Here is a 27,819-nt window from a genome sequence, read left to right as displayed (position 1 = left end):
AAACACACGAGTTGTGAAGGACATGCATTGTGGTGCAATTCCAAAGAACTAGCTAGAAAAGAGTATATCCCGAAATCTTTTAAAATTCAAATTTCATATCACTTTTCATTTATATTTTTACTTTTACCCTAAAATTTAAGATTAGAGAATTTTATTTGATTACAATCAAAGTTAATATAGAACAATTAATTTTGTAAGAAGTTAAAGTAGCACACTGAAAATAATATGAGGAGAATCAAATTTAAAATATTAAAGAATGCACGTTAAGATTTTAAACTAACACCATCACAAACTCAAATTAGATAAATTAGATAAAAATTAATGAAAAAGCAAAGTTAGATAAGGATTGAATTCTTAATTTTGTCAACAAACTAAAATCTCTATCTCTAACAAACAATCATGATTTGGACGGACTCCGTTTGAGTTAGGTAAATCACCTAAAGCAAGTTATCTGCTTATATTACAAACAGCAATTTTCATCATTAATGTGATGAAAAAAATTAAGACATTCACCAACCCATCACATCCTTGCAACAAATGCACTATAATAACCTTAACCCACTTCCCTTTTCTGGATTCAAAAACAAAAGCACCATCATAATTTCAGTGTTTTGTATCCCCTTTTTCTTCATATTACTCTCTATATTGATCCTTTTGAGGTGATAAAATGTCTTTTTAATTAAAAAATCTATTTTGTCCCAGTGAGATGAACTGAAATGTCAGTTTGTAATTGGGGTCTATGATTTTTTGCTGTTAATATTGTTAATTCAGAATAACGCAAATGCAAACTCCTTTTCATATCGGATTGATTTTTTTATGAGAAAACTTTTTAAAAAGTATAGATACATATATGATCAAAGTTGTATAAAGCATTGTAACCAAAAAATATAAGGCAAATCATTATATAGTATACTCGTTCTCAACCTTCTCACAATATAAATCACTTTAACAGCTGCAGTAAAAAAATCACTTCAACAAATGACATCAAATTATTAAGAAACACAATCAATTTTATTAATTTACTTTAGAAATTATCTTCCATTAACAGCATAGAAATTGAAAATGAAATTACAAGAGTCAAAAAAGGGTAGAATAATAAATAATTAGACGTTTATGAAAATAGTTAACAGTAAGTGAAGTGTAGTAAAAAAAAAAGCAAATTAGAAGGAAGTAGTAAAATTACCTATAAAGTAATGTTTTATTATATTGTAAGACAATATTGTTAGTCGATCCTTAGATTAGATATCAAGTTTTTAAAAAAAATAGTACCGTGAATCTGTGATACATTTGTGGTATATCCGATTTTCTGAATTAACCTACAAATGAATGCATTACGGCCCTGGAAATTGAGAAATTGGTGATAGAAGAGTACTGATGACTGATGCACATGCAAATCTGCAACTTAGTTTTACCTAAATCTCAAATGCATAGGTCCCTCAACTGTGAACTCTGATCCTCACAATCCTACGGCTGCATCCATCTATTCTTATTAAAGAAATCAACACATTGAGTTGCAATAACGTAATAATTGTTGTGTGCAAGTGTAAGTTATATATCCCACATCGAATAAAAGAGTAAAGGTTAAACACGTTATAAGTAAGAGGATCCATAAACCCATTGTCTTAATGTTTTGGGTAAGAGTGTGGTGTCTCTCTCACTTGTGGGGTTGCTCTAGCCTCGATGTGGAGGGTCTCCCAAAGTTCCCCGTGATCCAACGATAATGATGAAAATTGAAGGAGGTGCTACGTTATACATAGTTCAACCATAGTGACACCGCGGTTGTGTAAGGAAAATGCTTTATTACACGACATAAACCATGCACGAGAAACCCACGATGTTATTACCATCCTTGGATATTTTTCTTTCCATTAACTAATTATATTCTCTCATCCCATGTTTTCCTTTCCACCGCTTGATGTCCACAAATTCCGCTCGTTGGCTTTCGTCTCGTACTATTCAGCACTATTGTTTATCTAATAACTGAATACTGACTAGAGAGATAAGTATAGTCAGTGGCAAATGCCAAACCATAACGTTTTTGGATGACATTTCTTTTTTACCTCAATATATATAAAAAAAGGGGTTGAATCTACATAGTATATGGATCCAATTCAATGAATAGATAGATAGTATTAGTATGATAACGTAACCTTTAGAGCACTAATCATGTGTTGGAAGCACGTGCCTCTTATAATATGCCACGTCCACGTAATGTGATTTCCAGGATGATGATAATAGAATTAGCTGCATCACATCTATCTATATACGTGAGTGATGGTGGATTGGTGGTCCTAATCCAATACCAATAGAGTTAGTACAACTCAATGATTTAAACAACCTGTTATGTAACCATATGTGTTTTTTTGTTTTGTTTTTTCTTTGAAATGAACTATGATAGAGAATATGATTGTGCATGGATGGGTTCTAATACAAAATTGAGTAAAATCACCGTTTTAGTTTTTCATATTGTAGGCATATATAACAATTTGGTATCTCAAAGTAACAAAATTATAAGATGATAATTAGTCGAATTGAAAACCTCAATTATATTTGTCATTTTTATTATGTCAATCAATCGTTCTCCAAATTATTCAGAAGAACAATAGCAATTAAGTATATTTAATTTCATATTTCAGATAAATAAATTGCTTGACCCTACCATTCAAGATATAGATCGGTGATTCACTCAAACTTTCTCCTCAAACAAAATTTAAAAAATTGAAAGAAAACAAAATAATTAAAAAAATTAAATTACCGGTCCCCCTAATATGTGCTCTCCTAATTGTGGGAAAAAATCATCTCCATTTACTTGAAATAAATGGATATTGTAGGACAGCCGCAGACAGTTGATTTTCTCACAGGTGAAAGAATATCAATTCAAACAATAACAAATCTTTAAAAAAGGGTTAATTAAGTTTTTAGTTTCTATAAATATTCACAGTTTTGGTTTTAGTCCCTACAAAATAAAATTATATTTTTTAGTTCTTGTGACATTTTTCTTGAGAGTTTTAGGGACCAAAAATGTTGATGAAATTTTTGACAGAGACTAAAATGTTGATGAAATTTTTTATAGGGATTAGAAATGTTGATGGAAAATCTTATAGGGACTAAAAAATGTGATGTTATTTTGTAGGACTAAAAACAAAATTCTGAATATTTATAGGGACCATTTACTTAATTAACCCTTAAAAAAATCGTAAAGTCTAAACTAAATTTTATGCCTAGCTCTTCCCATTATCATTGTTTGATTTGTAGCATAAAAGTGGGAGAGAAAAGGGGGATAAAATGGTATTTTAGTAAAAACATTTCCGTCAAATGCAGAACATATTGAAAATGGTATTTTAGAAGAGTCTGGATTCGTTGACACCAAATCTCAACCATCAATTTTATTTAATCTAAAGGCTCTCATTAACTCACTTAAAGTGTGCACGTGAACCCTCACCCTCTTCGTTCTATCATTCTATCAGTGTATCATCTCCTTCTCCATTGTGTCTACCGTCATCTCCTCCATTGTGTATACCTGCACTGTCATCTCCTTCATCAATCTAATGTGACACTCCTAGAAATTAAAAGCCCACTATTCAATTAGTGGCGTAGCTGAATTCAAACAAAGATTAAAGTAGAAATATGCTTAACCTAATTTCCTTTTGCAATTACAAATCAATTCCACACATTATTTTGATCCATTTTTCATCCATGATCAGTTCTCATCGTCACCGATAAAACTTAAATCCCATCTCATATCATAATTTTTTTATCAACGGATTGTTCAATTGATTATGTCTACAAAATAATATGAATTGTTGTTGTTGGTGGATACACGTGATAGGGAAATACAAATTTTTTTTGCTTTCTAATTCCAATTGCTTACACCATGTCTTGTGAGATTTATTTCAGTATACATATGTGTAAGCATGCTGCTTCAGATTCACTTTTATTGCCCTTTGCAAGAAACTGCAGTACATGGTGACAAAAATCCCCCTATGTAGTGTCAAGAAACAAAATTTCAATTGAAATTCAATTAGGGACTAAATTAAGTTTCAAAGGCTTAATGTTGTGGTCCTTACTTCATTCTTTATTCTTGTGCGCTCAATAACAATAGACCGACAGGGAAGACGGTGAGGGATTAAGCGTTTTATTTTTGTTGGAGTAATTTCAAGGATTAATTATAACAACAAATTATTATCACATGATACACACACATTTAAATCTTTAGTTTCTATATTATCAACCATTAGATTAATTAGATTGAACGGTTGAGATTTGGTGTCAATGGATCCTAACTCATTTTAGAAAGAAAAAAAAAATATATATCTTAAATTGCGAGATAGTCCTCTACGATTACACAATTTTATGTTGGACCGTACTTAACTCATGTCAACGTCAGTTCGATCGTTGTAAAACGTGAACGTGACACCTTCTAAAATTATCATTGTGTGCGCCTCGATGAATCACATCAACGTTTTAAATGAAAATTTGACTTAAAAAGTTTACTTATTATAACTTTGTGCCATAAGAGATCAAATTTAAAAAAAATTAAACTTAAGATATCTACTTAAAACCTAAAATAATCAAATGAGACCAAAAACCGTCATTCGATTTTCTTGTAATCATCGTATCAAAAACATTGAAAATGGTATTTTAGTATAAACATTTCCGTCAAATGCAGAACATATTGAAAATGGTATTTTAGAAGAAAAAAAACATTTATTTTAAATTTCAAACTAGTCCTATTCGATTACAAAGTTTTATGTTGGTACCTACTTCACTCATGTCAACAAGTTCGATCACTATTTCCATCAACGTACGTTTTATGTTAACTCAATATAAAACGTCAAAGTAACACCATCTAAAGTTATCATTGTGCGCGTCTCGGTTAATCACGTGGACGTCTTAAAAAAAAAAAGTTGACTAAAAGGGCTAACTTATTATAACTTTGTTATTTCCATCAATTTTATGTTAACTATATATATAAAACCTCAACATAACACCCTTCAAACATAGTGTGCGCCTCGGTTAAATACATCGACATTTTAAAAGAAAATTTGACTAAAAAAAGCTAGCTTCTTACTTCATCCGTTCCGGATTAACTGAGCCAAAAACTCATTTTACACGTATTAAAAAAATATATAAATAAAGGAGAAAGAGAAATAGTTTTAAGTGAATTTGTTAACTATTGGTGCATTATCTACTATCGTAAATGTAAAGTGAAATATATTGAATTGGAAATGATGAAAGTAATATTAATTAGAGTTATAAAAGGAAAAAGGTACTCCCCTGTTTCAAAATGAGTGTCGTTTGAGCCAAAAAAAATTGTTTCAAAATGAATATCACCTTCAATTATTTTTTCTTAAATGAAAAACAGTTAATAGTTGATTATGATAATTTGGTAAAATTGCTATGACATTTGATTACTTTATTCCTTTGTTTAATATGTGCGCAATTGGCTAAACCGACACTCATTTTAAAATGAAGAGAGTAATTAATATTGTATTAAATGATTCAATTATTTTGAGACACCTTTTTTTTTTGCAAATGGCTCAATTATTTGTGACGTAAGAGATCAATTTAAAAACTTTTAAACTTTTAAAACCTACTTAAAACCTAAAATAAACATATGAAACCAAAAATCATCATTCGATTATCTTGTAATCATCATAGCAAAATAAAAATTTATCTTGTAATCATCAATTTTTTTTCTTTATATCCGTTATTAGTTCTAGATATAGAATAATGACATTAGTTTTTCTGGCACACACTATAATTACATTAAATGAGTTAACTGCCTCATTACTGTTTATTTGACTACATGAAAAATAAATATGAAATTGGTAGAAATATAATTCTGTTCAGTCAAAAATAATAATATAATAATACTGAAAATGAGATTATAAATAGCCTTTATCATATCATATACCTATTGAATTTGAAGTGTATTGTAGTAGTGCACAAAAGAAAGATAAAAAAAAAAAAAGAAAAAAAGCAGAGTCCCTCTTCGAAGCTTATCTCAGCAGCAGAGTAACACCAATGGGGGAGGTATTGAAAGATAACTCTTTTTTTTATTATTCTTAAATCATTGAATTTTTCATTGGTTATATTTACTTTAATTTTTATATGGCGCTGATTCTGAGCAATTTTATTTTGTTTAGGAAGAGAAGAAAACAGAGGAACCGAAGAAGAAAGAAGAAACCAAGCCAGAGGAAACAAAAGATGAAGCTGCTGTTCCTGCGCCACCTCCGGCAGAGATTTTGCTGAAAGTTTTCATGCATTGTGAAAGCTGTGCTCGGAAAGTTCGTCGGTCGTTGAAAGATTTTCCAGGTGTTGAAGAAGTGATAACTGATTGCAAGTCTCATACGGTGGTTGTGAAAGGAGAGAAAGCGGAGCCATTGAAGGTTTTGGAAAGGGTTCAGAAGAAGAGTCATAGAAAGGTTGAGCTTCTTTCTCCGATCCCAATTGCTCCTGAGGAGGAAAAACCTGCTGAGGAAGAGAAGGCTGCACCTGAAGAGGAGAAGAAAGATGAGGTAAATTTTTGTTTTTATTTCTTTCAACTTTTAATACTTTTCATTGATTTTGTCCTTTGAATCCGTGGAATGATGTTTTTTTTTTTGTTCCTCATTTGCAGCCTCAGATTGTGATTACTGTCCTTAAAGTTCACATGCATTGTGAAGCTTGTGCAGAGGAAATCAAAAAACGGATACTTAAAATGAATGGTACTGTCCAATTCCAATATTTAACAAATTCAATTGATTTAACCATGGTTGGTTCAGCCGTTTTTTTTACTATACTAGGTCGTGTGTAAGAAATTGCGCAATTTATTTGATTGAACCAATGTATTTATTACGCGCGGAATATCATGTCGGGTTTTTTACTATACTAAGTCATGTGAAAGAAACTGTGATTTAACTGACTGAACCCAACTAAATCATTGTGTGCGGAATATCATGTCCGGTTTTTGTTAAAACTTAAAACATTAATTTGAATGTCTCACTCCACTTGAATGCTTAATCAAATTTTAGTGAGGAGTAATCTGTTAATTATCATTGTAATAAGTAGTGGAATAATGAAATGATTGATGTAATTGATTGGCAGGAGTGGAATTGGTGGAAACTGATCTGAAGAACTCCGAGGTAAGTGTGAAGGGGGTGTATGATCCAGCAATGTTGGTTGAATATGTGTACAAGAGAATTGGGAAGCATGCAGTGATCATGAAGGAAGAGAAAGTGGATGTGGAAGCCAAAGCTGAGGAAGAGAAGAAAGAGGAGAAAGTTGAAGAAGTGGCAAAGAAGAAAGAAGAAGGAGAGGGTGAGGCCAAGCCACAAGAAGAGGAGAAAGAAGCAGAAGAAACAAATGTGGAAGAGGAGATGAAGAAATATCAATACTACTATAATCCATCCATGAATTTGTATGCATACCCAGAAATTGGATATCCTGCATACCCAGCTGCTTACTATCAAGCATACCCTCCACCACCGCCGCCGGCGCCACAAATGTTCAGTGATGAGAACCCAAATGCTTGCAGCGTCATGTGAAATTGCAAATTTGAGAAACATCAAAGGTTGTACTGGAAATCTGGAAAATTTAGCTAGTCTTATTTTGTTTTTGCTTTCTTTTTTCAGTTCCTTCTAAATATACAAAACTTAGAGTATACTCTACATATGGACCATAGAATTTTCAATTTTGTAAGATTGGTATACTTTCTGTTGAAGTGGGAATTGCTATTTTGTTTTTTATTTCAAAATAATTGCGTGATCAATAATTAATTTCAAAACAAAAAATTATTATTTTTAAACTAAATAACATCAACAAATGAGTTCAAAGTTTGATATCAATTACTTTTTTGATAAGATATATTGTTAAAAAGAATGGATAAAATATTTCCAAAAAAATCAATAAAAATGATTCTGTTTTTTTCTTTATGAATAAATTTGCATGCTTAATCTTTTTATACTTTCTGGTCGTAAATTTTCTTTTTTTAAAGATAAAACGTTATTGCTTTATTAAAAATATTTACCACTATTTCTATGTTTTCTTCTATCACTCATATAATCATAATTTTTTGCTAATCTCTCATAAAACATATGACAATAAGTTCAAATAAATCAATCAAAACAAATCTAAATTTAGCTCATTAAATATCACAACTATTTCAAAAGGATTGATCGATGTTGATAGTTAGTCAAAAGGTTTTTATCATACAGGGTCGACCAAAGGGTAAGGTTATTGAAATTGCCGTTTTAGGCCTATCAACAAAGCATATTTTTTATTAGATTTTATGGTTAAATATATCTTTAGTCCTTATAAATATGTCAACTTTTGATTTTAGTCCTTCTAAATTTTTTTTTCAATTTTTAGTTTCTAAAAAATTTTCCATCATCACTTTTGATCCCCCATTTAAAGTAAACTCATAAGTAGAATTCATATTTTTGAATAAAATTTTGAGAAAAATTCATAATATAATAAAAATCTCTCCCAAAAAAAGTTAGAATTTTTTAACAAAACATGAATTTAATATCAAATTTTATATATTTAAGGTTAAAAATTCATATTTCATTTGTGTTTTGTTAAAAAAATCTAATTTTTTTTTAGAATATTTTACACATTTCCGTACAATTTCATTGAATAATACAAAAATATGGACCAAAAGTAGTGCTTGAAAATTTTATAGGGACTAAAAATTGAAGAAAAATTTTAGAGAGACTAAAACGAAAAGTTAATATATTTATAGAACCAAAAACATATTTAACCTTAGATTTTATAAACTAAATACTTCATATGTAGTCTAAAATATCTCATACTGTTAAAATATATTGGACTGACCATGTTATCATACGCAGAAAATTGTTATATTGGCCATTTTAATTGTTCTTGTGCCCCTTAAAAACGTCATATCTCTCTCGGTTCATAATCCCTGAATCTATCGGGTGGTAACTCCAACTCGCTGTTGTTCGGGTGTTATGACATCATTCACCTTTATCATATATCAAAAAACATTACTTGTACTATATTTCTTCATCAAAACTCGACCTTCCTCTTCCATCCAAAGTTTAATGATTATTTTTTTAGCGAAACGTGTGTCTTATATCATTTGACGTTAAAGGACATGTAATGGAGTAATTTGTTAAACCAATCATATTTTTGTTTTGCGTTCTTTTTAACATGCATTGATGCACTTCGGGAGTTGGGATCAAATCTAGGATCGAGTCCTAACCCCCATGCTATTCAACATTTAATATAGTTTTTTTTTTGTTGCATTTTCGTTTTTTATTATTTTTAAAATTAAGTTTTTCTTGTTTTATTTATTTATTTACTTTTATGGCTAAATCTCCCGTTCGTTCAAAATAAAAAATTGTTGAGGTTCCGTTGATTTAAAACCAAGTATTGTTGAAATTTTTAGTTAGAAATACGTGGACCACATACTTCCATTAATTCTAAAGAAAACATTGTTGAAATAGAATTTTCTAACATTTTTAGTTAAAAAATGTTTTTTTATATTAAAATAATTGCATACATTAAAAATATAAACATTTTTTCTTTATCTATTAGTCCCTTAATAAGCTTCGTTGTTATAGTCTTTTAAGTAGGCCTTAATCTAATTAAAATTTACTTGTAGTGAAATAGGCTTTTAGCTAGGTTTTAAGGCATGTTTAGCCTATTTAGTAGGCCAAATGAACTATTTGATTGCCTTAATTTAAAGTAGGCCTCTAAGTAGGCTTTCAGGCCAGTCCAGACTTTTAAATCGGCCAGGCCAGACAAAGAAAAACAGCCTATGATAGTAAAAGATAAAAGTAAAAGATAAAAGTAATAAAATCTGGACATATAAATCAAATTTTGCGATAATTTTTTGCGTAGGAACTTTTAGTAATGTTCTTAACACGTCTACAAAAAATTGTTAAAAAACTTTTGAATTGAGCAGAGACTAATACTGAGTACATAGTATTTTTGTAAAGACTAAAACATCTATTAAAATTAAGTAAGGACTAAACTTAAAATGCCTCAATTTTATAGGGACTAAAAACATATTCAACCCAACAAAAAAAAGTCAGATGTGGCATCCACGTGTACCGTTTGCTCAATCAGCAACAATTAACACTAAGGACCTATTTTGCTAATAGAAAAAAAACGTTGGGATCAAAAATTTAAGTATGGACTAATGTTGGAAACGCGCCTATTTATAGGGACGTAAAACCTAATTAACCCTAAAAAAAATATAATACTAAAAATGAGATTATAAATAGGATTTAGCATATCATAGAGTAGTACTATAGAGGTGTACTTTAGCAGTAGTATACAAAAGCGAGAGAGAAGGCAAAGACGGCATAAGTGATAGTTGCACGAAGCTTATCTTAGAGGCAGATTCCTTTTGTGAAACTTGAAGCCATGGGAGAGGTTTCTAATGATAACTTTTGTTTTAACCTTTGTTTCTCAAATCATTGTATTTTCATTGTTTTAGTTTAGTTTCATTTTTTGTTGGTTCTGATTCTCAGCATCTTTTGTTTTGGTTGTTTTTATTTTATTTAGGAAGAACAGAAAACAGAGGAACCGAAAAAGGAAGAAGAAACCAAGCCAGAGGAAAGAAAAGATGAAGCTGCTGCAACTCCACCGCCTCCAGCAGAGATTTTGCTGAGAGTTTTCATGCATTGTGAAGGCTGTGCTCGGAAAGTTCGTCGGTCATTGAAAGATTTTCCAGGTGTTGAAGAAGTGATAACTGATTGCAAATCTCATATGGTGGTTGTGAAAGGAGAGAAAGCAGAGCCATTGAAGGTTTTGGAGAGGGTTCAGAAGAAGAGTCACAGGAAGGTTGAGCTTCTTTCTCCGATCCCAATTGCTCCTGAGGAGGAAAAAATTGTCGAGGAAGATAAGGCTGCACCTGAAGAGAAGAAGAAAAAAGAGGTAAATTTGTGTTTTTGTTTCTTTCAACTTTTTACTTTTTCATTGATTTGATCCTTTGAATCCGTGGAATGATGCTTTTTTTCCCATTTGCAGCCTCAGATTGTGACTGTTGTTAAAATTCACATGCATTGTGAAGCTTGTGCACAGGAGATAAAAAAAAGGATACTGAAAATGAAGGGTACTGTACAATATTTAAGTCTTTTTATTTACAAAATTATATAGAATTGTATTTTCACTATTTGTTGGATGTTTTAAAAATCAGACCGAACCAATTAAATCATTACGCGTATAATATTCACTCCGCTTATATTATTGAAGTGGAGTAATGTAATAATGAAATTGATTGGCAGGAGTGGAATGGGTGGAAGCTAATCTGAAGAACTCTGAGGTAAGCGTGAAGGGAGTGTATGATTCAGCAATGTTGGTTGAATACATGTACAAGAGAATTGGGAAGCATGCAGTGATTGTGAAGGAAGAGAAGAAAGTTGAAGAAGGGGAGGAAAACAAGAAGAAAGAAGGAGAGGGTGATACCAAGCCACAAGAGGAGGAGAAAGAGACAACTAAGTTGGAGGAGGAGATGAAAAAAAATGAACACTACTTTAATCCACCAATCAATATGTATGCATACCCTCCACCACCACAAATGTTCAGTGATGAGAACCCAAATGCTTGCTGTGTCATGTGAAGTTATAATTTTCAGAAATATCAAGGGTTTGTATTTAAATTTATTATTTAAGGCTAAAATAAGTTAGATTTAGTCACTTTGTAGTATTTTCGAATGCTAGGAATATACTTATAACAACTCTCCCAAAAAATGATGTTGATAGTTAGCGAATTGCAATATCTTCTTGGAAAGCATTATATATAACGGTCCTGCATTTTAACATACTTTAGGAAGAGACATACATTTGTGGGACCATCTTTCCTACATTATTTAGAAATGTGACCAAGATGTCATAGTTTTGCTCTGCTGGAAAAAACGAAACTCAATCTCAGTGGCTCTATATTACAATGGAGAATTTAGTATGGTGTTAAATCAGAAAGGGAAAAATTCAAGACTCATTACTAATCTTACTAGCTTAAGATTTACCTTGAGCTCTAACAAACAAAGCTGCTCCTAGTCAAAGTTCAAGTAAGTAAGTAGGTCATGATGCACCGAATATTCATCACTTGCTCTTTGATGTTGGTGCAGTGTCATGGCTATTAGTATAGTACTATTAACATAAAAATAAAAAAAAAATCCTTTTTTAAGAAGAAATAAGTTGATATGATTAGATTAATCACGTTATGATTGTTAAAGGGGTTTACATCTCATTGTCAAAAGCTAGCTAATAAAATAACGGGGTCCAAGCACATAATGTCCACATTGTCATCTTTAACTCCACTTTAATGCCATTAATTAGTGGAAAAAAGCAATTGTACTATACTAACTTTACTGTGGTTGAATTCAATTACTAATATAGAAATGTGTTACATGGGTATAGTTTGCTATGTGATCCTTTCTAGACTTGTCGGCTTGTATCAACCCAATTTGTAGAGTACATGAGAGAAATAGAAAATACAGCATTAATGTAGAAAGAGAAGAGGGCTCACAAGTCCTAAATTAAGCATCTAGATTTTGTAACAATATATTAGTTGTTTTATGGACCCTTTCTTGTTGTTAACTTGGAAATAATGCAAACCAACAATCTTCAAAGCTTTTTCAAGGTCATCCAATTCAGTAACGTCATTTTCAAGATTTTATTTCTTTTGTTTCAGATCACTACTTGCGAGTGGTGCTACTCTTCTTCAACTTGAAGGTTCTAAAAAGAAATTATGAGACCTATTACTATAGTTCTTTTCTTTTTTTGGAAAAACTGATTTATTATATAGTTTTGAAGTGTATAAAGAATGTAAATGGAAACATTTTAAAAATATTGAGTTTTTATACATCTAACTAATAGTTATAAATGATCTATTTTGATACGGTGTCAAGTACGTTAACAATTTTTAGTTGTTGGAATAACACTATTCTATGAATCAACATGTTCATGTTTGCAATAGATTTCTCAATTATTCAAAAACCACTGTGCCCGTCCAACAAAAAAATTACAAAGGATTAATTGACAAAATTAATAAGAACATAGATTGAAGAATCCTAGTAAGAAAAACAAGAAACATAATAGGGTATAATGTATAAAGCTTCCACAGATGCTAGGTTGGTTTTGGCCATAGTATTTATCATTGTTGATTTTGCTTTAAATTCCATTCAGATCTAGCTCGAACAACATCTTTTTGATCATCTTGTAGACGAAGCAAATGTGTGTATTGCTGATCAGGTTTTCTATTGCTTGAATTATTATCGGATTCACCGATCACTCTTTCTGTTGGACAAGTCAAGGATTCCAATGTATCTGATTGTGTACATTCACGCCTAAACTCTAATGTCAAGCTTGTCATGTTATAATCTTCTAGTACTTTTATTGGCACACTCTGCAAAAAAAAAAAAAAAAACAAATTTGCATTAGTACTTTTTACTATATAAATTAATCGTCACTAATTATTCTATGTCATCTTGCACATATTTTATCAGTTATATCTGTCACAATTAAATTAGCATTAGCATTGTTATGTCATACGTACCTCTAAAATCCATCCAATGTATTTCACATTGTTCACATGCTGGTTAACATCCATGTCATTCCACCTTGGCTGTATTACATAGAGAAAAGAGATGTCAGTACAATCATCAAAACTAAAACCTAAGATGTTTGAACATGCAAAGAATATACAGAATGTCTAGTTTTATTTTTATCTCATTAGTTTTTTGTTCCGGACCGAACCCAAGCTCAATCCTTAATGAAGTCTACTACAGAGGCGCATGGTAGGACACCATACTGCTAGCATGTCTGAGTGTATCCGTCCAACAATCAATCAGCACGCACATAATCAACATAAGATGTTGTTCCGCGAACCATGCAGAGAATCTCTCAACGGCCTCAACGAATTTTTGCTCAATTCTCTTGAAACTCTACCTATAAAAGGACACCTCAGCTAGGATAAACATACACATTCCATTATGTTAAACGTCTCATGCACCGCACTCAAAAACTGACTTGAGCGTTAGTGTTTGCATATACAACACCCCTGCCAAAGAGCTCAGCCATCGTCCTCAGTTGCGTTTCATCAACCGACCATCGATCTCAGTCCACCTCAAATCAGTTTTACTTTTCATGAAATTAAAATAAATTACTTTTCTTATCTTCTATTGTAACATATTTATCAAATGTGTTATTTAAGGGTCTATTTACTTCGTAAACACGTTTTCTATTTTCATTTATCAAATGAGCCATTTTGATTGAGAGAAGATTAAATGCTAACTAGGGATGACACATTTCAAGAAATAACAAAAAATAGCTCATTTAACATTTTCATTGTTTCCGAAAGTACAACACAATTATTCACTTCAAGAGTCTTTTCTCATTGTTAACAAGTAAAAGTAACACAAAAATTTAGAAAAATAAAAAATAAGCCGTAATTCTGTATGACAATAAGTTTCATAGAAGTGGAGAAAGCAAAGGAATTGACTAATTGGTAAATAATGAACTTTGTAGCACAATACTTCTGATCGAAGGCATGTCCGGTGTCCGACATTTGTCTGTGTCTGACACCAACATGTCACCGACATATGTGATTACATTCAAATATGTTATTTTCTTAAATTACTACTGATGTTGACGAATGAATGTCAGTGTGAAGTCCAGTGTTCATGTCTCTCTCAGTGCTTCATAGATAACGAAAAATGAGTGGAAAAATAAACTTATAAATCAGGTATGAAATAAACTTACAGCCAAACCAGATTGTATTCTCTCAGCAGTGTCATCAGTGAGCTTGTCTATCTTTTCACAATCTCTTTCTTCACTAGCTACAGCAATCTTATGAAGGTAAAAAGGAGTAAGCTCTTTTCTAACTTCTTCAGGTATCTTTGATAGTCTTCTTGTTTCTCTATTCATTATCACCCATGTGCTGTATCAAAGACAAAGTTTCCTATTAACATATTATTTGGTATTATAAATCATAACATATTTTGGATGCATAAAAAAGTATATGAAATAATGCACCTTGTTGCTTTAGTTATGATCTCTTTGGTACAACGATCTCGGATTATCCAATCTCTTCGCATTCCATTCTTTCCTGCTGCATCCACCCAAGTATCGATTTCAATTTCTTCTCCCCTGTCAAATTTATCGTTTTGTGTTTACAACTCACTAACAATTATGTATAATTATGCAAGGTAGGGGCTCATGGATGTGTTTACCATTTGTTATATCTCTGTACTTGAACTTGAATACGAGTAACAACCCAAATGAGTTTCCTTAGGCTCATCTCGCGGGTAGCTCCAAATCCATCTCCTCCTATCCCAGAACTTGTAACATGATTTAGAGCAGTTTCCTAAAAAATATTTTCCATTTCTTTAGTTCATACATGCTTTATGTTAGTTAGAACTTAAAACAACAAATCCGACGATTGATCATGTGGGTGATCTTAATAGTAGTTATGAAAAAAACCAAATGTGAATCAAGTTTCATGTTATACTTATGGCAAAGAAAGCAATGTTTGAATATTGTTGTAGACATTAATGTTGGTACTAAAACTATGAAGCTAACCTGAAGAAAATTCATGAGTGTCTCCATGGTAGCAGTTCTATCTGGACCAATTTCATAGGACCTAATAACAAAAATCTGCCTAAACACAAACCTTCCTTCAACAAATCTCCCATTGGTAACAAGAGCAACATCTGTTGTATTTTCTTCATTTAGCAATTTTTTAGGAGCCTCTACCACTTGTAAACCATTCACCTTAGTTCCATTAATTGTGTCCACTTTATGAAAAGTACTACCATGATTAGAATTTGTAATCACCAATGAAAATCTTCGTTTGTTGTGGTTGTTCAATGTGTCATTGTTTTGATGAGAGGAATTAAAATTCACCTCCAAAACCTTCCTTGAGTTGATCATATTTTCCTTCTTTGCATTGCTCACATTCCAATTCCCTTGTAAGCCAATGTTGCTGATTGTTGCCATTGAAATTATAAAACAATGCAAATCACAAGGAAACTTTATAAGCCAGCCTAGTTAGAATTCAAAAACTAGGAAAAGTGGAAAAAGTAATGTTACATATAAATCTAGCTCGTTTCTTGTGGAAGAGGGATTGATTATTTTTTTCCTTGAATAAAGTGTTATGTATAATTTGCAGTTGTAACAACTATTGAATTATTTAGGTAGGAGTAGATTAATTAAGATAGGAAAAAAAGAGGAGAATTTGTGTTCATAACATAGTAAAAGTAACGAGATATAGATCCTTAACTTGCACGCGAAAATAGAACAATGTGAGACGTGTTCATTGTGTGTGATTCTAGATATGTTTTTAGTTTAGAAATTCTTGCCAAAAATAATGGTGTCTACTGCTAATGTTGATGTCCTTGAGAATAGTATTAGTAGTTTAGAAATGGGAGACATAATCAAAGGTCCGTTTTACACGTCAAGCTATTTCTCGTGAAATAAATAATTCCTTTTAATAATAGAATTGCATTTTCACAAGATTAGGAGATTGTGTATAATATATAACTCTAGGATAAAACCAAATAGGAAGGGAAAAGACAGATAGGTGATGTTTATGACAAGGAAAAAAAAAAGCATAATTCTTTTCCATGTTACAGGTCCGATCGCATTGACCGTGACTAATTTTTGTCAGAGTATGTGTTGATACAAATGTGCGTTAGTTCTTATCTCCTAGCTGAATTTTCTTCGTACGCAATCAATCATTTAATCACTTGTTTAAGAAGTTTAAGTTATTTAACACTAGATCAATTCATTGTTGATGACAAAAATATTAGGACAAATATATCTAAAGGTCTTTTAAGTTTTTCGTTTTTTCTAAAATGGTCTTTTAAGTTTCAAAAGTCCCAAACAAGTACTTTAAGTTTCAAAAGTCTCAAATAAGTCCTTTTAGTTTTTGAATCGTTTCAAACAAGTCATTTTAGAGGATGATGGTGATGATTCAGATGATAGCAACAAAGAGCATTATCCACCATTTACCATGCATAAAAAGATGACTAATTTTAAGTGGTGTTATGAGCCAGATTTGGTACCAAAGATGAGTTTAAAGAAGCAATTATCAAACTATGCTATCTACAATAGAACTTGTTTGAAACGATTCAAAAACTAAAAAGACTTGTTTGGGACTTTTGAAACTTAAAGGATCACTTTGGGAAAAACGAAAAACTTAAAGAACCTTTAAATGCATTTAACCAAAATATTAATTGTAACTTGAATGTAAAAATGAAAATATATGGCAACATTGTTAATTTAATGAGCAAGTAAAAGGAAAATTATGGTTTTGTATTTTTAAATGGCCATGTGATAAATGTCAATTAACTAGAGGAAAGTAAATAAGTTGTTGTACCTCATATTATATGGGTGAACTACCATATTAGGTTGACATATTTTGTTTCAGAAGTTTATTTAGTTTTGTATTTTTGATAGAAGAGACTGCCGAGGCCGCCGAAACAAATTTTTTTGTTTTAATTTTAAATAAATGTGCCACCTTTTTTTTTTTTTTCTTATCTCTACAGATTTGTATAGAAAACATTGAAAATATGGAGTATTGTTTTTGTTTACTGTTTATATATATACTGTACAAATGTTTAAATACAAATTAAAAAAGTAAAAATAACGTGAGAATTTTTAAAACAAAGAGATAAAAAAAAATCTGCAGGACTTAAGCACAGTCAAAGTCCAGTTAGCACCATAGTGGGTCAGGGGATACTACTACTGCTCAAAGCCAAATTGGAAGAAAAGTCCTTTTCTCACTTCCATTTTTGCGAAAATACCAAAATACTTTTACGGTAGTTAGTTGTCTTTCCGCAAGCGAGCGACAGTTAACTATCATCAAAGGTATCTTGGTATTTTTGTGGTGGATGTAGAGCAAAAATGAAAGTGAAAAGAGTTGCTTTCAATTGGAAAAAGAGACGGCCCAATCCTTTGAAGACTATAATTTGAGAACTCAATCACCAGTGGGGGAGCTGAAATTGTAAAGACAGGCAACACTTTTTTTCTTTTGCTTTTTACTATAACTTATCTTGAAAGTGATATTTTTTGAGACACGGCAACACTTCTCTCAATTGAATGCGATATTTATTCGCCACACTAAAATGTTAACACTTCTCTCAACTGAATGCGATATTTAATTCACCAAGTTATTAGAGTTTATAAATATTTAGCAAGACTCAAAACTCCCTTTGTAAAAATAATGTTATAATTTATGCCAAACGAACAAGGAAAAAAAACACAGGGTTCTGGCAGTGTCCATGCAACTACGTACAAGCCAACTGTAACCAATGGGGATATAAAATTGATCAACACTTTGCAAGTAAAATTCCCCCTTGGCCAACCAGAGACACGGTTACATTTTGCCAGAAACCACTCCAAGACAAGACTACCTTAAAATTTGACCGAGAGTAATGTCACAAAGTCGATATTAATATTATTAGCTGCAATAAACAATCAAAACCAATAATATAACAAGCATATATTTTACAAAATGATAAATTTGTTAAAAACTAATACTGAGTTTTTCAAGCTAAATTCCAAACTGATGTATGTACCTATGTACTTTCATGATCATCAGATAGGGATTGATGAAGCAGATTAATCGCCACATGTCGGCAACATGCTTGTGTTGTTAAATTTTGTGCACACGTGGCTTATGCTTTAGGCAAGGAAACAAATAACCTTTCATAAAAATTGACCTAATCATGAAACAAACTAAATAAGATGACATATTATTTATCATCTGGACGGTGCTAAACTAAATATGACACGTCCAAGGCAGAATCCAATACCAACTCTTCTCTTTCCACGTGTCCCTCGATTCATTTCATCAGAAACATTATTTATTAATTGTATATGAGAGAGGGACCATTCCTATTGTTTAGAAAGAATTGCACTTGCATACGCCAAATACCTATGTAGTTTGAACCTGAACAAACTTTACTCGTTTAACCGTTTTCTCAGTTATCTTCATCTTAAATCAAATCGTCTCTGCTTCTTGCTATAATCAATCAAATCAGATTATTTGGGAGATATAGTCACACACACATATGACTAAGTTGTGGACTTTGATCACCCAGCTTCATTCCCTTGCTGGGTATATGCACTTTTGAACAACCTCTTTTATGTTCAATATTCACTTACTATGTACTAATTCATTTTTCAGTATGTATTATTAATTGTTTGTGTGTAATTTTTTTTTTGCAGGCCGGTTGTAACATTATTGTACCCTTTGTAAGTGTCTTCATAAACTCCAACTCCTAATTAAATGTGTTATTTGATTATTATGATTATGATTAAAATTATAGGTATGCATCGGTGGTAGCAATAGAGAGTCCATCGAAGCTGGATGATGAACAGTGGCTAGCTTATTGGATAATCTATTCCTTCCTCACCCTTGGGGAGATGCTTATGCAACCTGCTCTAGAGTGGTGAGAGTTTTAACTATTTTTAATTGTTTTTAGAATGAATGAAATTGATTATTATACACATAAGTACTAGGAATATGTAATGAAAAAATGAATTGGAAATTTGTAGGATACCAATTTGGTACGATGTGAAGCTATTGGTGGCAGCATGGTTGGTGTTACCTCAGTTCATGGGGGCTGCTTACTTGTATGAGAGGTTTGTGAGAGATCATATACGAAAATATGTGACAGAGAAGGAACACCAGCGGGTCCACCACCATCCTCCAGAGAACAACCAGCAACAAAAACAAAACAAAAAGTCACCCACTGGAGCCAAGACCAAGAAGAAGTTTGTTGATTTTATTATTCCAAAGAAAGTGAGTTCATCAATTGATTCAACTTTTTTTCTTCATTTTATCAAATTGAAATTAATGGATTAATTAGATATGTTGTTATACTTCTAATACAAATTTCATTCAATTGTGATTGTGTGGCTGACAGGGGGATCAGGAGGCGTATTGAATTGTGCTGAGCAGTGGATATGAAATAGAGTTATAAACGGTTTTACATGTTTATGTGTATGTGACTTTTGAAGCTTGGAGTAATGTTATTTAACCACCAAAGGCAACTTATATGAAGAAAAAAACACACTATATTTCCACACTGTATAAATATATACCACTTGTAACAGGAGTGATCAGAACCTATTAATATATATATATATATATATATATATATATATATATATATATATATATATGGTATTATACTATATTGTTGTTTAGTATCCTCTCCTCTCTCGTTGTATTATATCACCTAATCTTGTGTTTGTTTCACTTGCATTGCATGTGCTGTAATTAGTTCAGTTTGGCCTAACACGGAAGTTATACCAAATTCCATACTTCACACCCTATATCATCACCTCATCTTGGGTCACGCATGAAGATTGGAATACCGAACTTTATTTTACTTTTGACTATCCACTCCTCTTACTGTAAATAATAATAATAATAATAATAATAATGTGTTTAAAAGATTTTTTTGTGAATCAAACTTTTTGGTGATTAGAATTGAGAAAAGGGTAGAGGATGATCTGATTTATCGTTTGAATGTCATTCGTAGCTTCAATCAACAAGTCTCAAATATTTCAAATAGTATCCTTCTTTAAAATTTACCCTTTTAAGAGAAAATATTAATTATCTTGTCATCAATATATTTATTGCTGGTTATTGAAACAAAAATATCAAATAATCAAGAGTCGACAAAATTTTGTAAGGAAATAACTGATTTAGTTTACTGTTCGAATTTTTATTGTAAAAGCGACAAAAACTTGGATATTCTAACAAATAAATTTTTTTAAAAGCGACAAAAACTCAAATATATTCTATTAGAAAAGACGAAATCTTTGTCTAAACAATTGTTGACTTTGTTAGTAAGGAGTTTGACTCATTCAAACTCGATGAGTCTTGAAATCTTTCCTGGTCCTGATGAATCTACATCTAGCTAAACTTTTTTTCATTCACCAATGTGTAATACTCTAATAAGAAAAACACACATTCAATGAAAATACTTGTTTAAAAAAAGATGAGATTTTGTGAATAAAATTCATTCAATTCGTTTGTCCGAATAAAAACTTTCTAATTTGTCCAAATAAAAACTTTCTAAACGCTTTAACATTTAACAGTGTACAACGGTATTGTGTAAATTTTACCGTACTTATCAGAATGATATCAAAATGATAGTAGAATCATACGCCACAGAACCATAACTATACAGATACACTCAGACTTGTCTCTAAGATTTTAGAGAAGGATAATGCTTCCATCTAGCGACACCAGATTTAAATGTCTTCCGCAACACATCAATCCGTTCAGTTAAGATAGAATCTTTCAGCTCTTCCATTTCAGCGTGTTCCTTCTCCATCAAAAGCTCCAGTTCATCAAAATGTTTAACCTTCTGTTGCAACTTCTCAACCTAATTAACAAATCAGCAACAACAAAAAAAATGGTTAATCGCTAAGATGTATACCTGAACCAGAGAAATTCCAACAATGTCAAAAATTACAGATGTAGAAAATCATGAGCTAGAAACCTGAGCTTCAATTATAGTTGCTACTAAATGTTCAATCTCTCTATCTTCTTGGTCCGCCAACAACTTTGCTCGTGCAGCAGTAGCCCCAAGAGCCGTTCCAATGGCAGCTCTTATACGTAGTGTCAATGGTATGTCATCTTTTACTTCTGCAGAATAAGATAAGATTAGAGGTCGAATGCAGTAATAGTTTACAAGAATCATAACCAATGTGTTATGATGATGCCCAAACATAGTTATTACAATCTTTTCAATCACAATTAGAATCAGAAAGAGCAACTTGAATGCACGAATCAATGCAATTTGTGTCGCAAATATCAATTGATCTTCATTGATTTGTTTTTTCCTTTCTTTCTTACTTTTCTTTTACCAATTTTCATCAAAGATATTGAAAAGCCAGAAATTTAAATACATCAATGAAATAAAACTGAAGAGGGCTTTAAGCACACAATTTAATTACTCCATTCCCCTATTTATTTTCTTGCTCTGTTACAGGCTATTAAACACATTGTGGGAGACAAGATGGGGGAAGTTAGTTACAACAATGAAGAATATGGATCCAGTATGTGTAGAGTGGTATAGGTCGGCGTCGGACATGGGAGAGAACGTGTTTTACAATCACTTTCTTAGCATTTCGTATGGCCAAAGGTGTGGACCTTGGCTAGGAGCAAGATTGCTCTCGTCTTTCTGTAATCTTTTTCTATTTTAACAGCTAATCTGAATCACCCTCTTTCATCTAATGCCTATCATATTACTTGCAAAAAATCAATCCTTCATGTTATAATTTGTCAACCTTCCAAGTCATGAATTTATTCATAAAATATACAGATGGGTGTCTAGGTTAAAAAAAATTTTGGTAAAGGGAAACAGAAAGGTATTAAAAACAGAAAAAGGACATATTATTAGCACATTTAGCCTTTGAATTCTTTGTTCCTATTTTCATTCTCCACCATCCACCCTTTTTGTGTCTCCAAGGTTTAATTATTTTAACTTGGTCCCCTCTCTATTGCCACTTCCCAGTAATTTTCCACTTCATCCTTAAGGTTCATTTGCAGGAACCCCCCTTACCTCAAAACAGGTTACTGATAATGCCATGCACATCCAACAGCTTCTTTGGTTGCATTTGAATAATACCACTATAAGGTGCTAACCCAAATTCTCTACTAACATGGCAAATGAACTCATCATTCGGAAACTATTGCTCTCCATAAGATTGTTTCCTAGACAATGTCCACTTACTTAAACCTAATTTTAGTGACCGATGAATCTTCTAAGTATTGAGAAGAATAATATTAAGAATTTGGATCCAACTATGGTTTCGGATAGAACATTATGGCGTAATTTAATCCATGTAGCTGACCCCACTTAGTGGGATAAGGCTTGGTTGTTGTTGTTGTTGTTGTAATATTAAGAATTTATGAAGAAAAACATGGGCAAGCTTAAAATACAACGACTAAAACCTTTCCCCGCCAAGTGAAGTAGGGGACGTTATTCAGACAATGCCATAATGTCCTATCATAAACCATGTTTATTGATAGACCATTTAATTCAAAGCTTGTTTGATTTGGCCAATAATTTTCCTTAGTCTCGCTTCACCTCTAATACTTGAACTATCCTCATCTACTCTACCATCCACTTACCAACACTTCTACGAAGATTCTCCACCTATACCAAAACCACATGAGGCAGGACTCTACTATGTTTTTTTACAATGGGAGTTTTCCCTACTTTGTCTCCTGAGATTTCATTCACACAAGACCGGATAGCATGCATCATTATTATTTTTTAAATATTTAATACTCGCATTTGAGGGAGCCAAAACTTTTTGTTCACGAGTCTATAAGAATATTGTTAAGTTTTGCGGGACTTAACTATCAGAATAGCATCTTCGTGCACGTATAAATAAAAATACCTGATTGAGTGGACCCCTCCACCATCTCTAAACCTTCAGCCTCGAGAGCCCTGACAAAGATAATAACAAGTATAAGGATTTTATAAATTGAAGGCTCAATTTAAGAGGAGGAAGTTAGCATCTAGCAAAATTTGAAAGATAAAAGAAGTAAACAACAACTGGCAGATATAGATCACCTTGCTGAAGCATTATCCTCTTCAACATCAAATATGTCCCTTGGGAGCGAATTCTCATCACAAAGTGCTGTAATAGCAGCACTAGCTGCAGCAGCTGTGACATGAGGGTCAACCACAGTTGAGAGCAGACCCACCTGATTCAAAACATCATGAACTCATGATCATACTAAGCAAGGTGGAAAAAAACCGATCTTCCGCAAACACCCCTTATTCTCAAATATTAAAAGGGTAAAAGAGAATACAATCAACCAAGTGCGGATATTAATACATGAGGTCAGAATGATATCAATATTTACATGTTCCTTTCCCTGGCCAGTATATGCTAGAGATGCAATAAAAAAAACAAAAGACACGCATAGCCACTAGTCTTTCACAAATTCTACGTATTAGTACATGAATCAAACGACGCCATAGTGTTCTATCAAAACCATGTCGTTATCCAACTCATTTACCACTAAATCTTTCTTGATAGATTCAAATATATGTATGTAAGATAAAATCCACATGAAAAAGGAGAATGCAACCAAATATGAAAAATTATGAAGATAACATAAAGGTGTAAAACTCAATAATATCTCTTACCTGCTTCATTAGTGAACTGCTGGAATCTGAAAGTGTGGAGACCCGCCGCCTTTTTGAAGGATTTTCATTCACAGCATCTCCATTCTGCTCAACTTCATTTTTAGGCTCAGAAGATTGATCCTGTGTCATTGAAGTTTCTTGGTGATCGGATGAAGATACCTGAACTTGGTTTCTGTTGTTCACAATGCCAGTAACACTATTACTGTTATCATTTCGGCGAACAGAGGCTAACATGAGCTCCCCAAAGGGCAGCTCAATGAGTTTTGAAATACATTCAAGTTTAGTCTTGGTTCGAACACTTTGAGCAACAAGTTCCCAGTCATCCCCATGCTTCAAAACAGATTCTAAAAGAAGAAGAGTTTCTCCCTCAGTCCAGACAGCACTGTGGTTGGCACTAATTTCACTTGACTCGTTTAATTTGAAATCCTCCATGGACCTTTTCTCCCCATAATTTCCGTTTTTGAAACATTTCGTGCAAATAATGAAATTATCCTGCCATGATAGAATAACAGCACTTTTAATTTCAGAAAATATGTAAACTTGCAAAACTAATGACATGGAACATAATAAATTTGCAGTGCATGAAGGGGAAAGCAGAGGTATGAGGAAAAACGCTAGTTAGACAGATGAACATATCAATGACATTTACTGATTGCAAGCAAAATGAAGAGGGTGAAAATGGTTTTGAAATTGACAGCCCAGAGAAAAAACAACTTAACATTGTATTTTCCATTTCTTCGTAATTTTGTTTCACCAAGCAAATGCAAATTTATTTTCATTCTTAACACCTCATTTTTCACCTATTCAACCTACGCCATGTTTGGTCGGGAAGATGGAATTAAAAAAAAAAAAAAAAACTAATTTGTGAGTTTTTCAACTAGAAGAATATCACTCAATCCTTGAAATCACACCCTAATTCACGTTAACGAATACAGTGTTTGGTTCAAATGAAAGGGTGGGAGGGAAAGGGAGGAGAGGCGGGGTGATAACCCTCTCGCTGTTCGGTTCGGAAGTAGAGATGATTTTAATGGGGGAAAACTAATCTACTTGTTTACTCTCTTTTAACTTTAACCTTTCTTGTTACATTTTATGTAAGAAAATTTAAGTAAATGCATCTAAAATATTTAAAATCCATCTTCTATCCCCTGCAAATCACCCCCAATATGGGAGAGGAGCCAAATTTGAGTAAAATAAATGTCACTCGCCTCCATTTCACTCTCATTCCCTTTAAATTGTTTAACCAAACAGCATAGATTCAAAACAATCCCCCTCCCCCTTCCATTTTTCCCAACCAAACACTATTTTAAGTTCACATGATTTGAAAGGTTTTGTTTAAAGCTATCACCACAAATTGAACCCAGAACCTCGTTCCATTACCATAAACCCTACCAAACCTAAATCACCAGACCTAAGTCCAAATGAACAGTTCCCTTCTCCAATTTTTTTATCGATAACGTAATCAACAAGAACCTCGTTCCATTACCATAAACGGTACCAAACCTAAATCACCCGACCTAAGTCCAAATGAACAGTTATCTTCTCCAATTTTTTTATCAATAATGTAATCAACAAAACATTGTGACGTCATTTGATCTATATAACCCGGCCCAATTAAAAGATAACTTTGATTATTGTTGTTGATGATAAATGATAAGCAAATCCTTCTATTAAACAATAATTATGAACAATAAAACTAAAAGAGAAATACCATAACATATATTAACATATAAAATCATAGAAAAGATCAACCTTGGTACTTCGGTAATGTCCAGAGCCACATTTATCACCACAATTCCCACAATTGACCTCTTTACGTCGAATCAAATCACCATAAACATCTGAATATGACGCCAGCGGCGCAATTTTAACACCAGCCCCACTCTCATCACCACCACCAGCAGCAATCTTCGTATCCCGCGGCAATGAAATCGGCTTCAACGAATTCGGTGTAGCAACAACACGAATCCCATTAGGAGCACCTTCCTCAACCTTCAACTTACACCTCTCCTTTTCATGTTCCTTCTCCGCTTCCCCATCGTTACCAGCAGAAGGCGCACCGTAGTTAATCAAACCCCAACACTCCAAGAAAAGGAAAACCTTGTTCAAGAAAGTGACGTCACCGACGAGTGATTTTCGTACCTCGGTGAATGTTAACCTTCTAGAAGGTTCTTCACGATATTTGTTGATGATGAAGTCTCTATATTCTTTGTAGATTTTCGGTGTTCGTGTTATTGAAGTTCCGTCGAAATACTCTTTGAATGCGGTTTTCTCTGTTTCGTGAATTTCGTCCCACGCGAACCATTCTGCAAAAACGACACAGTTTAGATTGTAATGTGTTAATTAACGGAGTTAGGGTTTTGGGAGAGAGAGGGAGAGGGAGAGAGAGCGCTTACTTGAAGAGCTTGGGATGGTGTAGAGTTCGAGTTCTGAATCTGAAATTGGGTCTTTTGAGCCTTCCATGCTAAAATGCGCCGGAGGGGAATGATGTTGATCTATAGAGAAAAACGAAGCATAAAACCACCTATTGATCAGTCAGTGGAATGATGGAGGTAGAAGTGTATGAACAAGAGTCAGTGAACTAACCGTAATAATAGTGGACGAATGAATTTAATCGCAGTTGTTGTTGGTCCGAGTCGTGCGAATCGTTTTTCTTTCTTGTTAATTTTATTTAATCCATAAACCCTTTTCCTATAAGGAGTATTATATTTTTCAATGCAAAATTGTTATTGCTTAACATGTTCTTAAGAACACGAGTTAGTATTGACTATTGAAAAAATAATCCTTAATTATAATTGCTCCTGCGTTTGTGGTTCGCAGCAAAACACAATTTCTCTCTCGTTGATGACAAATTTGATCTTCAATCTTCGTAGATTTCTCAAGGGAGATAACTTAGTATAGGCGATCTTGATAGATCTCCTACCGTATATCATCTTTTATAATCGTTAAATTGATATAATGCACCCTATTATATTATGAACCAACTATAATTGATAATTTTTCATTCATCAATGTAAACATTTGTCTCCCTCTCACGATCTTTCATCAATGATAGACACAACCAGAACATCAGGTCTCTCTCGACTTTTATTTTATATACAACCACCACATCGGACTTCCCTTTATAACATCACTCGTAAAAGACTTCTGCATTACACAAAAACATCACTCGTAACATGGGAACACACCAGACCCAAAAGTATAATCTTAAAAGATAAAAAACATGTTGATGCTCGATTAAAAACAACGCCAAGACATGGCTAAGATGAAGAGCTACGATTGGAAAACTCCACTAAACTTATCACCCCCAACCAATTCCACTTCGTTAATTCACTCTTTATGCCCTTAAAACTGGAAATTCAAGGCAAAAAAAAATCCACCATAAAAATATCCCCTTTACAAAAACAAGTCATGTTGCTACTGGAATATTGCCAGCATAAAAAGCGAAAACCCAACATAATATTTTCTTTATTAGTTTAAAAAAAAAACTTAGCTCTGTTTGGTAAAAATAGCGGATAGCTGATAAGTTAGCTGATAGCTTATAGTTGATAGCTGATGACTGATAGCTTATAGTTGATAGCTGATGACTTATAGCTTATAAGCTAATTGAGGTGTTTGGTAAAATAAGTTGTTCAACTAACTGATAAATGTAAAATGACATAAAAGGATATTATTAA

General features: G+C 32.6%; 5 protein-coding genes across 6 annotated transcripts; 3 read left to right on the top strand and 2 right to left on the bottom strand.

The window, feature by feature from the left end:
- Nucleotides 1–5,915: 5,915 nt before the first annotated feature.
- LOC11419966 (heavy metal-associated isoprenylated plant protein 7) lies at nt 5,916–7,577 on the top strand. The gene is made up of 4 exons (XM_003602743.4): nt 5,916–6,036; nt 6,150–6,521; nt 6,623–6,710; nt 7,090–7,577. The coding sequence occupies exons 1-4, from the start codon at nt 6,028–6,030 to the stop codon at nt 7,527–7,529; spliced, it is 909 nt and encodes a 302-aa protein (XP_003602791.2). The 5' UTR covers nt 5,916–6,027; the 3' UTR covers nt 7,530–7,577.
- Nucleotides 7,578–10,253: 2,676 nt separating this feature from the next.
- On the top strand, nt 10,254–11,758 carry LOC11424388 (heavy metal-associated isoprenylated plant protein 7). Its single transcript, XM_003602742.3, has 4 exons — nt 10,254–10,386; nt 10,519–10,890; nt 10,984–11,068; nt 11,241–11,758. The coding sequence occupies exons 1-4, from the start codon at nt 10,378–10,380 to the stop codon at nt 11,573–11,575; spliced, it is 801 nt and encodes a 266-aa protein (XP_003602790.1). The 5' UTR covers nt 10,254–10,377; the 3' UTR covers nt 11,576–11,758.
- A 1,165-nt stretch (nt 11,759–12,923) lies between these two features.
- Nucleotides 12,924–16,229, bottom strand: LOC11419965 (palmitoyl-acyl carrier protein thioesterase, chloroplastic). Its single transcript, XM_003602741.4, has 6 exons — nt 15,537–16,229; nt 15,188–15,321; nt 14,991–15,104; nt 14,718–14,895; nt 13,513–13,581; nt 12,924–13,362 (listed from the first exon to the last, which is right to left on the bottom strand). The coding sequence occupies exons 1-6, from the start codon at nt 15,951–15,953 to the stop codon at nt 13,111–13,113; spliced, it is 1,164 nt and encodes a 387-aa protein (XP_003602789.1). The 5' UTR covers nt 15,954–16,229; the 3' UTR covers nt 12,924–13,110.
- A 2,611-nt stretch (nt 16,230–18,840) lies between these two features.
- Nucleotides 18,841–20,080, top strand: LOC11421298 (HVA22-like protein e). The gene is made up of 5 exons (XM_003602740.4): nt 18,841–19,077; nt 19,188–19,214; nt 19,289–19,411; nt 19,518–19,764; nt 19,889–20,080. Exons 1-5 carry the CDS (start codon nt 19,031–19,033, stop codon nt 19,907–19,909), a joined length of 465 nt encoding a protein of 154 aa, XP_003602788.1. The 5' UTR covers nt 18,841–19,030; the 3' UTR covers nt 19,910–20,080.
- A 948-nt stretch (nt 20,081–21,028) lies between these two features.
- Nucleotides 21,029–26,871, bottom strand: LOC11435068 (SWI/SNF complex subunit SWI3A). Of its 2 annotated transcripts, XM_024779590.2 has the most exons (8): nt 26,729–26,871; nt 26,539–26,637; nt 25,895–26,448; nt 24,146–24,637; nt 23,564–23,697; nt 23,388–23,437; nt 21,479–21,624; nt 21,029–21,361 (listed from the first exon to the last, which is right to left on the bottom strand). In XM_024779590.2, exons 2-8 carry the CDS (start codon nt 26,603–26,605, stop codon nt 21,182–21,184), a joined length of 1,623 nt encoding a protein of 540 aa, XP_024635358.1. In that variant the 5' UTR covers nt 26,606–26,637; nt 26,729–26,871; the 3' UTR covers nt 21,029–21,181. The 2 variants fall into 2 exon arrangements, with proteins under 2 accessions (XP_024635358.1, XP_003602787.1); XM_003602739.4 differs by lacking the exon at nt 26,729–26,871 and having other exon boundaries at nt 26,539–26,722.
- Nucleotides 26,872–27,819: the final 948 nt, after the last annotated feature.

The sequence above is a fragment of the Medicago truncatula genome, chromosome 3 (genome assembly GCF_003473485.1).
Source record: "Medicago truncatula cultivar Jemalong A17 chromosome 3, MtrunA17r5.0-ANR, whole genome shotgun sequence".
Lineage (NCBI taxonomy): Eukaryota > Viridiplantae > Streptophyta > Magnoliopsida > Fabales > Fabaceae > Medicago > Medicago truncatula.
This window is presented reverse-complemented; position numbering and strand designations above follow the sequence as displayed.

Excerpts from the sequence above, each read along its gene's own strand:
- LOC11419966 (XM_003602743.4), top strand. Across the intron at positions 6,522-6,622 it reads AAGAGGAGAAGAAAGATGAG|CCTCAGATTGTGATTACTGT; the intron begins GTAAATTTTTGT and ends CCTCATTTGCAG. Across the intron at positions 6,711-7,089 it reads ACGGATACTTAAAATGAATG|GAGTGGAATTGGTGGAAACT; the intron begins GTACTGTCCAAT and ends ATTGATTGGCAG.
- LOC11424388 (XM_003602742.3), top strand. Across the intron at positions 10,891-10,983 it reads AAGAGAAGAAGAAAAAAGAG|CCTCAGATTGTGACTGTTGT; the intron begins GTAAATTTGTGT and ends TCCCATTTGCAG. Across the intron at positions 11,069-11,240 it reads AAGGATACTGAAAATGAAGG|GAGTGGAATGGGTGGAAGCT; the intron begins GTACTGTACAAT and ends ATTGATTGGCAG.
- LOC11419965 (XM_003602741.4), bottom strand. The coding sequence starts at position 15,953 with ATGGCAACAATCAGCAACATTGGCTTACAAGGGAATTGGAATGTGAGC. Across the intron at positions 15,322-15,536 it reads CACTCATGAATTTTCTTCAG|GAAACTGCTCTAAATCATGT; the intron begins GTTAGCTTCATA and ends AATATTTTTTAG. Across the intron at positions 13,363-13,512 it reads ACATTGGATGGATTTTAGAG|AGTGTGCCAATAAAAGTACT; the intron begins GTACGTATGACA and ends TTTTTTTTGCAG.
- LOC11421298 (XM_003602740.4), top strand. The coding sequence starts at position 19,031 with ATGACTAAGTTGTGGACTTTGATCACCCAGCTTCATTCCCTTGCTGG. Across the intron at positions 19,215-19,288 it reads GTAACATTATTGTACCCTTT|GTATGCATCGGTGGTAGCAA; the intron begins GTAAGTGTCTTC and ends TTAAAATTATAG. Across the intron at positions 19,412-19,517 it reads ATGCAACCTGCTCTAGAGTG|GATACCAATTTGGTACGATG; the intron begins GTGAGAGTTTTA and ends GGAAATTTGTAG.
- LOC11435068 (XM_024779590.2), bottom strand. The coding sequence starts at position 26,605 with ATGGAAGGCTCAAAAGACCCAATTTCAGATTCAGAACTCGAACTCTAC. Across the intron at positions 24,638-25,894 it reads GACATTACCGAAGTACCAAG|GATAATTTCATTATTTGCAC; the intron begins GTTGATCTTTTC and ends CTATCATGGCAG. Across the intron at positions 21,362-21,478 it reads CAACTATAATTGAAGCTCAG|GTTGAGAAGTTGCAACAGAA; the intron begins GTTTCTAGCTCA and ends TTTGTTAATTAG.